At 55.8% G+C, this 12,045-nt stretch overlaps 1 protein-coding gene across 1 annotated transcript in view; it reads left to right on the top strand.

The window, feature by feature from the left end:
• The first annotated feature begins 2,666 nt into the window (after positions 1-2,666).
• TEX264 (testis expressed 264, ER-phagy receptor) overlaps positions 2,667-12,045 on the top strand; it is a 37,142-nt gene continuing 27,763 nt past the window's right edge. The window contains exon 1 of the mRNA XM_082266241.1: positions 2,667-3,174. Within this exon, the coding sequence (XP_082122367.1) occupies positions 2,908-3,174 (267 nt within the window). The 5' untranslated portion in view covers positions 2,667-2,907. The remainder of the gene's footprint in view (positions 3,175-12,045) is intronic.

Here is a 12,045-nt window from a genome sequence, read left to right as displayed (position 1 = left end):
CACTGCGTCCCGAATGACATGAATGAGGATGAACAGACACGGGGTACACTATAGTGCTCCCTATGTGAATGAGACCAAAATGTACGGGGACCCCCACTCTGATCCCCAACCCCCGTACTTCCTGGTATAGGAGAACACATGACACAATCATGCCCCTCCCCCTAACACAGCGTTTAGGACACCAGCTTTGCACGTTGTCACCTGGGGCCGAGTCTGCAGTACAACGGGTACTGAATATAAGTCATTGGTTTGATGCCTTTCAGGGGGGGGGGGGGGGGGGTGCAGAGCCCATGGTCAGTAAAGGCATCCAAGGGGGTCTACTCCCCGGGAGAGTTTGCTTCTTACTGCAACTAACGCCCCAAACATTATTTTTGACATTTTGGATGGAGCGGAGAAGGGTGAGAGGAAATTTACGCTGCATCCACGACAGGAAGTGAGGGGAGAGCCAACGTTTTGAAGTTGTGACCAGAACAGGAAGTGATAGGAAATCATGCGGGGGGGGAGGAATGTCTCCATGACCTCTGTGGAAGAGGGGATTTCTCTTACTTCCTGTCAGGTTAGTGGGACAGGAAGTGAAAGGAAATCATCCAAAGGAGGGGAGGGGCTCTTGTCTCCATGACAACCGTCTCAGAGGGGTTTCTTTTACTTCCCGCTTCCTGCACTCTCCCTGCAGCGCACATCGGCAGTGATCTGTGATCACAGATCAGAGAAGAGCCAATCACAGCTGATCACAGATCAGAGAAGAGCCAATCACAGCTGATCACAGTGTAAACAGGATTTGCCGGTTAACGACAATCCTCTCCTTGAGGAGAGGAGAGGAGAGGAGAGGAGAGGAGAGGAGAGGAGAGGAGAGGAGAGGCAATCCACACTGATAATCAGGGCACTGATCATTGGTGTCCTGGTATAAGTGCAGCCCCAACAGTGCTGCCAATCAATGTCACCTGTCAGTTCCAATCATTACCACCTATCAGTGCCTTCTCTTCATTGTCGCATCTCAGTGCAGCCTCTCATTACCGCTTATTGGTTCCTCCTCATCTGTGCTGCTTCAACAGTGCCCATCAGTGCCGCCTCATCGGTGTCTCCTCATCAGTGCCACTTCATTGGTGCCGAGAAGTGCCTCTTCATCAGTGCTCTCTCATCAGTGCCCATCAGTGCTGCCTCATCAGTGCCTCCTCATCATTGCCCATCAGTGCCACCTCACCAGTGCACATCAGTGCCTCCTCATCATTGCTCATCAGTGCCTCCTCATCAGTGCCACCTCACCAGTGCACATCAGTGCCTCCTCATCATTGCCCATCAGTGCCACCTCACCAGTGCACATCAGTGCCTCCTCATCATTGCCCATCAGTGCCACCTCACCAGTGCACATCAGTGCCTCCTCATCAGTACAGCCTCATCAGTGCTGCCTTACCAGTGCATAGACATCAGTGCTGCCTCATCATTGCCCATCAGTGCTACCTCACCAGTGCACATCAGTGTCTCCTCATCAGTACAGCCTCATCAGTGCTGCCTTACCAGTGCATAGACATCAGTGCTGCCTCATCATTGCCTCCTCATCATTGCTACCTCACCAGTGCACATCAGTGCCTCCTCACCAGTGCCCAACAGTGCCACCTTACCAGTGCCTCCTCAGTGCCACCTCACCAGTGCATATCAGTGCCTCCTCATCATTGCCCATCAGTGCCACCTCACCAGTGCACAGACATCAGTGCCACCTCATCATTGCCTCCTCATCAGTGCCACCTTACCAGTGCCATCTCAGTGCCCCCTCATCATTGCCCATCAGTGCCTCCTCATCAGTGCCACCTCACCAGCGCATATCAGTGCCTCCTCAGTACCGCCTCATCAGTGCACAGACATCAGTGCCTCCTCATCATTGCCCATGAATGCCTCCTCACCAGTGTATAACAGTGCCACTTCATCAGTGCCCTTTAGTGAAGAAGAAAAATTACTTATTCACAAAACTTTATAACAGAAAATAAGAAAAAACGTTTTTTCCCCCCTAAAAATTGTGGTCTTTTTTTCGTGTGTTTAGCAAAAAATACTCCTCCCCCCCCCCCCAGTGGTGAATAAATCCCACCAAAATAAAGTTACATTTGTGTGAAAAAAAAAAAAAAATGTCATATGGGTACAGTGTAGCATGACTGCGACAGCGCTGAAAGCTGAGAATTGGCCTGGACAGGAAGGGGGTGTCCGGTATTGAACTGATTAAAATACACCCCGCGGAAGCTGTAATCTTCCTAAAAGAATAGAACAGGCGTTATAAAAGGCAGCCCGTCTCCATGGTGACGCCTCTCGGCAGAAGAAGCGGAAGTATCGTGAGGCCCCCCTGCTCAGGTGACCGCTCACATGACCCGCTATCTGTAGAAGGGTCAGCGTAGGGCGGGGTCGAGAAAGGTAGTAGGCGGGGCTGCGCCGTGAATGGATAAGGTGGGGCTTGAGAAGTGACTTGAGAAGTGTGTGGTATTGAGGTAGGGCGGGGCTGAGGCTGTGAGGGGCGGGGACGCAGCTGTCAATGGAAGAGGATGAGGTAAGGCGGGGCTGAGGCTGTGAGGGGCGGGGACGCAGCTGTCAATGGAAGGGGTGGGGCGGGGCTCTAGGTGATGAGGCAGACATGTGTAGGTAGGAAGGCAGTGAGAGGCGGGTGACGTCATGTTGGGGCGGGGTCGCAGGTTATGTCAGGGTGCCGCCTCCCCCAGGTGAGCTCAGTCGCTCGGTGTAGAAGGCGATGAGCTCGGTGCCGGACTGGGTTCTGGTCTCAGTGACCGCGGCTCTGGTGGTCCTCCTTTTGCTGGCTCTGTTTGGTTTGGGGGCGGGGTTCCGGAGGCGGGGCTGTAAGCTGTGAAGGGGTGGGCGGGGCTGACCACAGTCCAGTGGTTTTCAGTACAGAGTGGTCAGTGGGTGAAGATGAGCTCTGTGCCGGATTGGGTGCTGATCTCGCTGATTGCGGCGCTCATCGCCCTCCTCCTGCTCACCCTCTTCGGATTGGCCGTCTATTCGGGGCTGCTGACCGAGGTGGAGGTGAGGGCGGGGCCGCCGCCGATCCGCGGGGTGGTGGTTGCCTACAAGTTCCGCGTGGGACCGTACGACGAGAGTGGAAACCTTTATACGGAGAGCGTCAGCCTGGCGCCCAAACTGGTCTCCGTCGGGGTCTACTACGACAACCCCATGAAGGTGAGGAGGGGGAAAAGGGGGGCACTGGAGGGGCCGGGGGTAAGAAGGGGGTGTGGGGCAGTAGAGGGCACTGGAGGGGCCGGGGGTAAGAAGAGGATATGGAGAGCGTGGGGCAGTAGAGGGCACTGGAGGGGCCGGGGGTAAGAAGGGGATATGGAGAGGGTGGGGCAGTAGAGGGCACTGGAGGGGCCGGGGGTAAGAAGGGGATATGGAGAGCGTGGGGCAGTAGAGGGCACTGGAGGGGCCGGGGGTAGGAAAGGGATATGGAGAGTGTGGGGCAGTAGAGGGCACTGGAGGGGCCGGGGGTAAGAAGAGGATATAGAGAGCGTGGGGCAGTAGAGGGCACTGGAGGGACCGGGGGTAAGAAGAGGATTTGGAGAGCGTGGGGCAGTAGATGGCACTGGAGGGGCCGGGGGTAAGAAGAGGATATGGAGAGCGTGGGGCAGTAGAGGGCACTGGAGGGGCCGGGGGTAAGAAGAGGATATGGAGAGCGTGGGGCAGTAGAGGGCACTGGAGGGGTAAGTAGGGGATATGGAGAGTGTGGGGCAGTAGAGGGCACTGGAGGGGTGGGGGGTAAGAAGAGGATATAGAGAGCGTGGGGCAGTAGAGGGCACTGGAGGGGCCGGGGGTAAGAAGAGGATATGGAGAGCGTGGGGCAGTAGAGGGCACTGGAGGGGCCTGGGGTAAGAAGAGGATATGGAGAGCGTGGGGCAGTAGAAGGTGCTGGAGGGGCGGGGGGTAAGAAGGAGATATGGAGAACGTGGGGCAGTAGAGGGCACTGGAGGGGCCGGGGGTAAGAAGGAGATATGGAGAGCGTGGGGCAGTAGATGGCACTTGAGGGGCCGGGGGTAAGAAGGAGATATGGAGAGCGTGGGGCAGTAGATGGCACTGGAGGGGCCGGGGGTAAGAAGGGGATATGGAGAGCGTGGGGCAGTAGAGGGCACTGGAGGGGCCGGGGGTAAGAAGGGGATATAGAGAGCGTGGGGCAGTAGAGGGCACTGGAGGGGCCGGGGGTAAGAAGGGGATATGGAGAGCGTGGGGCAGTAGAGGGCACTGGAGGGGCCGGGGGTAGGAAAGGGATATGGAGAGTGTGGGGCAGTAGAGGGCACTGGAGGGGCCGGGGGTAAGAAGAGGATATAGAGAGCGTGGGGCAGTAGAGGGCACTGGAGGGACCGGGGGTAAGAAGAGGATTTGGAGAGCGTGGGGCAGTAGATGGCACTGGAGGGGCCGGGGGTAAGAAGAGGATATGGAGAGCGTGGGGCAGTAGAGGGCACTGGAGGGGCCCGGGGTAAGAAGAGGATATGGAGAGCGTGGGGCAGTAGAGGGCACTGGAGGGGTAAGAAGGGGATATGGAGAGTGTGGGGCAGTAGAGGGCACTGGAGGGGTGGGGGGTAAGAAGAGGATATAGAGAGCGTGGGGCAGTAGAGGGCACTGGAGGGGCCGGGGGTAAGAAGAGGATATGGAGAGCGTGGGGCAGTAGAGGGCACTGGAGGGGCCTGGGGTAAGAAGAGGATATGGAGAGCGTGGGGCAGTAGAAGGTGCTGGAGGGGCGGGGGGTAAGAAGGAGATATGGAGAACGTGGGGCAGTAGAGGGCACTGGAGGGGCCGGGGGTAAGAAGGAGATATGGAGAGCGTGGGGCAGTAGATGGCACTGGAGGGGCCGGGGGTAAGAAGGAGATATGGAGAGCGTGGGGCAGTAGATGGCACTGGAGGGGCCAGGGGTAATAGAGGATATGGAGAGCATGGGGCAGTAGAGGGCACTGGAGGGGCCGGGGGTAAGAAGGAGATATGGAGAGTGTGGGGCAGTAGAGGGGCCGGGGGTAAGAGAGGATATGGAGAGCATGGGGCAGTAGAGGGCACTGGAGGGGCCGTGGTAGGAAGAAGATATGGAGAGTGTGGGGCAGTAGAAGGCGCTGGAGGGGCCGGGGGTAAGAAAGGGATATGGAGAGCGTGGGGCAGTAGAGGGTACTGGAGGGGCCGGGGGTAGGAAGAAGATATGGAGAGCGTGGGGCAGTAGAGGGCACTGGAGGGGCCGGGGGTAAGAAGAGGATATGGAGAGCGTGGGGCAGTAGAGGTCACTGGAGGGGCCGGGGGTAAGAAGGAGATATGGAGAGCGTGGGGCAGTAGAGGGCACTGGAGGGGTGGGGGTTAAGAAGGGGATATGGAGAGCATGGGGCAGTAGAGGGTACTGGAGGGCGGGGCATGAGAAGGGGATATGGTACTGGAGGGCGGGGCATAGGAAGGGGATATGGAGAGCATGGGGCAGTTGAGGGCACTGGAGGGGCTGGGGGTAAGAAGAGGATATGGAGAACATGGGGTAGCAGAGGGTACTGGAGAGGTTGGGGCAGTAGAGGGCATTGGAGGGACTGGGGGTAAGAAGAGGATATGGCGAGGCTGGGGGCAGTAGAGAACCTGGAGGGGCCGGGGGTAATAAGAGAACATGGAAGGTGTGGGGCAATAGAGAGCCAGGGTAAAGAAAAGGGGATAGTGGGACCCAAAGTAAAAAGGGTTTGTGGTGGAATCTAGGGCAGTTCATATCAATAATGGGTCCTTGGGGGTGATGGCGTAGTCCAGGGCTCTTCATGGGGGTCAGGGGTGGTTCACGGGGGTGATAGTGGGACTTAGGGTGAGAAAGGTTGGTGGTAGGTTCTGGGGCAGCCAGGTAGGGCGATGACAGGATCCATGGGGATGACGTTGGAACCCAAGCTGAGAAAGGTTGGTGGTTGGTCATATGGGTAATGGTGGGGTCTGGAGCAGTTCATATGGAGTCCAAGGTGGATCATGGGGGTGATGGTCAGGACAGTCTGTGGGGGTGATAGCCGTGAGGGGTAGATGATGGGTTCTGAGGCAGTCCATGGGGTTGATGGTGGAGTCCAGGGCAGTGCATGGATTAGGAAGAGTTGGCTCTCTTGTCTGAGGTAGTCTATGGCTTTGGTGGTGGGGCATAGATATAGGAGAGGTCTATTGGGATGAGGACCAGGTCCAAGATGGTCCATAGAGATGATGGCAGGGCCCAGGGTGAGGGGGGGTTGGTGGTGGGGTTTGGGGCAATAGCTGGGTCTGGGGTGGTCCATGGGGGTGATGGTGGGTTCCAGGGTGGTCTATGGGTGTGATAATATGGCTGTGAGAAGTCCGTATGGGTGGTGATGATCAGGTCCAGGGCAGTCCATGGGGGTGATGATGGGGTCCAGGGTGATCTATGGTGGGGTCCAGAGTGAGGAGAGGTCCAAGGGGGGGATGATGGGGTCCAGGGTGGTTCATGGGATAGATGGTGGGGTCCAGGGTGAGAAGGATAGGTCCATGGGGATGATGTTGGGGTCCAGGAGGGTTAAGGGTGGTTCATGGGATAGATGGTGGGGTCCAGGGTGAGGAGAATAGGTCCATGGGGATGATGAGGTCTATGGGGGAGATGATCTTGAGAGTGATGATGGGGTTCAGGGTGGTGTAGGGGGGTGATAGTGGGGTCCAGGGTGAGAAAGAGAGGTCTGAGGGGGAGATGGTGGCGTCCAGGGTGAGGAGGAGAGGCCCTTGAGGGTTATGATGGGGTTCAGGGTGGTCTAGGGGGGGAGATGGTAGGGTCTAGGGAGAAGAAAGAGAGGTCCTTGGGGGTGATGGTTGGGTCCAGGGTGAGATGGTGGGGTCTGGGGTGTGGAGAGGTCTGTGAGGGTGATGGGGTTCAGGGTGGTCTATGGAGGAGATGGTGAGGTCCAGGGTGAGAGAGAGAGAGAGAGAGGTCCATGGAGGTGATGAATGGGGTTCAAGGTGGTCTAGGGGGGATTTGGTGGGTCCAGGGTGGTCTGGGGGGGGGGGGGGGGGAGTTGGTGGAGTCCGGTTTCAAAAGGAGAGGTCCGTGAGAGTGATGGGATTCATGGTGGTCTATGGGGGAGATGGTGGGGTCCACGGTGAGGAGAGGTCCATGGGGGATGGTGATGGGGTCAGGATGGTCTATGGGGGAGATGGTGGAGTCCATGGTGAGGAGAGGTCTGTGGCGGTGATGATGGGGTCCAAGGTGGTCTGTTGGGGGGGTGGTGGGGTCCAGGGTGAGGAGGAGAGATTCATGGGGGTGATGATGTGGTCAAGGGTGGTCTAGGGAGGATATGGTGGGGTCCATGGTGAGGAGAGGTCCGTGGGGGGTGATGGTGGGACCCAGAGTGAGATGGGAGACAGATGAGAACCGGTGATGCGGGGTAAAGCTCGGGCATTAATGTTGTTGGCGTTGGGTGATGTCACACATGGCGGAGGGCTGTGATTATCTATTTCTGTAGGTAGAATATTCTAGAACATTCCTCCGTATTATTGGAAGAGTGAATCTCCCTTTGTATCGTCTCTTTATCGCCCGGCCAGGCCGGTGTCACCTCACTGCAGTTTATTTCTGCACTTCAGTAATTTGGTGTGGGGGGAGGGGGGGTCAGAGTCTTTGTAATAAGTTGCAGTCGGTTGCACCCGGGCTGAGAGATACAGAAATACATAACAACCCCTCCCGGAGGGGGATCACCAGGTTATTATAAGAGCAAGCACTCCTCTGGGGGCAACGCTAAACTGCCTCCCGGGAGCCCCACTCGTACACGACACTGGAACTCAGGTGTGCGGCAGGTGTGTGCCGCGGGAGCTTTACACCAATCCTCCGCTTCATCTTCTCTGCTCACAGACAGTGATGGGGGGGCAATAAAGAGACCCTTCCATGCCCTGCTTAAGATGCCAGCTTCTCTGGTTGTCACGGATCGATCGTTCACCTTTAACACTTCCCAGTTTTTGGCCTGCATGCTTAGTGTGGATCGGTGACTCGGAATGTATTGAGCCCAGGCAGCAGCAAACATCTCTTAGGAGGGCAGCATTGGTGGCCTCCATACTTGAGGATCCTTGTGGTGTCCATACCATAACCCCACCACCACCATAGGCCACTCCATACACAACATACGCCTGCCCATACCATAACCCCACCGCCACCATGAGCCACTCCATCCACAATGTACGCCTGCCCATACCATAACCCCACCGTCACCATGAGCCACTCCATCCACAACGTACGCCTGTCCATACCATAACCCCACCGTCACCATGAGCCACTCCATCCACAACGTACGCCTGTCCATACCATAACCCCACCACCACCATGGGCCACTCCATCCACAACGTACGCCTGCCCATACCATAACCCCATCGCCACCATGGGCCGCTCCATCCACAACGTACGCCTGTCCATGCCATAACCCCACCGCCACCAAAATGTCTGCCTTCATTTTGTGGAGCGCTGCGCAATCTGTTGGCGCTATATAAATCCTGTATAATAATAATAACACCATGGGCCACTCCATCCACAACATACGCCTGCCCATACCATAACCCCACCACCACCATGGGCCGCTCCATCCACAACGTACGCCTGTCCATGCCATAACCCCACCGCCACCAAAATGTCTTACTTCATTTTGTGGAGCGCTGCGCAATCTGTTGGCGCTATATAAATCCTGTATAATAATAATAACCCCATGGGCCACTCCATCCACAATATACGCCTGCCCATACCATAACCCCACCACCACCATGGGCCACTCCATCCACAACATATGCCTGCCCATACCATAACCCCACCACCACCATGGGCCGCTCCATCCACAACATACGCCTGCCCATACCATAACCCCACCGCCACCATGGGCCACTCCATCCACAACGTTGACATCAGCAAACCGCTCACCCACACAACGCCATACACGCTGTCTGCCATCTGCCCTGTACAGTGAAAACCGGAATTCATCCGTGAAGAGAACACCTCTCAAGTGCCAGACGCCATCCAATGTGATCATTTGCCCACTCAAGTCGGTTACAAAGAGGAACTGCAGTCAGGTGGAGACCCCGATGAGGACGACGAGCATGCAGATGAGCTTCCCTGAGACGGTTTCTGACAGTTTGTACAGAAATTCTTTGGTTATGCAAACCGATTGTTGCAGTAGCTGTCCGGGTGGCCGGTCTCAGACCATCTTGGAGGTGAAGATGCTGGATGTGGAGGTCCTAGGCTGGTCTCAGACCATCTTGGAGGTGAAGATGCTGGATGTGGAGGTCCTGGGCTGGTCTCAGACCATCTTGGAGGTGAAGATGCTGGATGTGGAGGTCCTAGGCTGGTCTCAGACCATCTTGGAGGTGAAGATGCTGGATGTGGAGGTCCTGGGCTGGTCTCAGACCATCTTGGAGGTGAAGATGCTGGATGTTGAGGTCCTGGGCTGGTCTCAGACCATCTTGGAGGTGAAGATGCTGGATGTGGAGGTCCTGGGCTGGTCTCAGACCATCTTGGAGGTGAAGATGCTGGATGTGGAGGTCCTGGGCTGGTCTCAGACCATCTTGGAGGTGAAGATGCTGGATGTGGAGGTCCTTGGCTGGTCTCAGACCATCTTGGAGGTGAAGATGCTGGATGTGGAGGTCCTGGGCTGGTTTCAGACCATCTTGGAGGTGAAGATGCTGGATGTGGAGGTCCTGGGCTGGTCTCAGACCACCTTGGAGGTGAAGATGCTGGATGTGGAGGTCCTGGGCTGGTCTCAGACCATCTTGGAGGTGAAGATGCTGGATGTGGAGGTCCTGGGCTGGTCTCAGACCATCTTGGAGGTGAAGATGCTGGATGTGGAGGTCCTGGGCTGGTCTCAGACAATCTTGGAGGTGAAGATGCTGGATGCGGATGTCCTGGACTGGTCTCAGACAATCTTGGAGGTGAAGATGCTGGATGCGGAGGTCCTGGGCTGGTCTCAGACCATCTTGGAGGTGAAGATGCTGGATGCGGAGGTCCTGGGCTGGTTTCAGACCATCTTGGAGGTGAAGATGCTGGATGTGGAGGTCCTGGGCTGGTCTCAGACCACCTTGGAGGTGGAGATGCTGGATGTGGAGGTCCTGGGCTGGTCTCAGACCATCTTGGAGGTGAAGATGCTGGATGTGGAGGTCCTGGGCTGGTCTCAGACCATCTTGGAGGTGAAGATGCTGGATGTGGAGGTCCTGGGCTGGTCTCAGACCATCTTGGAGGTGAAGATGCTGGATGTGGAGGTCCTGGGCTGGTCTCAGACCATCTTGGAGGTGAAGATGCTGGATGCGGAGGTCCTGGGCTGGTCTCAGACCATCTTGGAGGTGAAGATGCTGGATGCGGAGGTCCTGGGCTGGTCTCAGACCATCTTGGAGGTGAAGATGCTGGATGTGGAGGTCCTGGGCTGGTCTCAGACCATCTTGGAGGTGAAGATGCTGGATGTGGAGGTCCTTGGCTGGTCTCAGACCATCTTGGAGGTGAAGATGCTGGATGTGGAGGTCTTGGGCTGGTCTCAGACCACCTTGGAGGTGAAGATGCTGAATGTGGAGGTTCTGGGCTGGTCTCAGACCATCTTGGAGGTGAAGATGCTGGATGTTGAGGTCCTGGGCTGGTCTCAGACCATCTTGGAGGTGAAGATGCTGGATGTGGAGGTCCTGGGCTGGTCTCAGACCATCTTGAAGGTGAAGATGCTGGATGTGGAGGTCCTGGGCTGGTCTCAGACCATCTTGGAGGTGAAGATGCTGGATGTGGAGGTCCTGAGCTGGTCTCAGACCATCTTGGAGGTGAAGATGCTGGATATGGAGGTCCCGGGCTCGTCTCAGACCATCTTGGAGGTGAAGATGCTGGATGTGGAGGTCCTGGGCTGGTCTCAGACCATCTTGGAGGTGAAGATGCTGGATGTGGAGGTCCTGGGCTGGTCTCAGACCATCTTGGAGGTGAAGATGCTGGATGCGGAGGTCCTGGGCTGGTCTCAGACCATCTTGGAGGTGAAGATGCTGGATGCGGAGGTCCTGGGCTGGTCTCAGACCATCTTGGAGGTGAAGATGCTGGATGCGGAGGTCCTGGGCTGGTCTCAGACCATCTTGGAGGTGAAGATGCTGGATGTGGAGGTCCTGGGCTGGTCTCAGACCATCTTGGAGGTGAAGATGCTGGATGTGGAGGTCCTGGGCTGGTCTCAGACCATCTTGGAGGTGAAGATGCTGGATGCGGAGGTCCTGGGCTGGTCTCAGACCATCTTGGAGGTGAAGATGCTGGATGTGGAGGTCCTGGGCTGGTGTGGTTACATGTGGTCTGCGGTTGTTAGGCCGGTTGGATGTACTGCCAAATTCTCTGAAACCCCTTTGGAGGCGGCTTATGGTAGAGAAATGAACATTCAATTCATGGGCAACAGCTCTGTTGGACATTCCTGCAGTCAGCATGCCAATTGCACGCTCCCTCAGAACTTGCGACCTCTGTGGCATTGTGCTGTGTGATAAAACTGCACATTTTAGAGTGGCCTTTTATTGTGGCCAGCCTAAGGCACACCTGTGCAATAATCATGCTGTCCAATTGGCATCTTGATATGCCGCACCTGTGAGGTGGACGGATTATCTCGGCAAAGGAGAAGTGATCACTAACACAGATTTGTGAAGAATATTTGAGAGAAATCGGCCTTTTGTGTACATAGAAAAAGTCTGAGATCTTTGAGTTCAGCTCATGAAAAATGGGGGCAAAAACAAAAGTGTTGTGTTTCTAATTTTGTTGAGTGTAATTGGGTTGGTGGTGCGTACAGTAAACGCAGAGCGGCTGCCGTGTATGGGGGATGTTTACGTATCGGCGCAGTGCGGTGTGTACACCACACAAAGTTTGTTTATTGTACGACAAAGTCCTGCCCTGTGTGCCGCCACTTTCTGGATTCTTCCGACGTTCTACAATGACAACAAACAAGCTGCCTGTCTGCTCTTCAACAAGCTTTATTGCAGGTAGTGCAAACTAGTGATCAACCAATATAATTTTTTTTAATGCCGATATTGATATTTTGGTCATCGGGTATCGGCCGATATTTTCGGGCATGTAAAAAAATTTAAAAATTTTTTTTATTTTTT

Source organism: Pelophylax lessonae (genome assembly GCF_965119305.1).
Source record: "Pelophylax lessonae genome assembly, chromosome: 8".
NCBI classification, from domain to species: domain Eukaryota; kingdom Metazoa; phylum Chordata; class Amphibia; order Anura; family Ranidae; genus Pelophylax; species Pelophylax lessonae.
The sequence above is the reverse complement of the archived record's forward strand: the minus strand, read 5'-3'. Positions and strand labels throughout refer to the sequence as shown.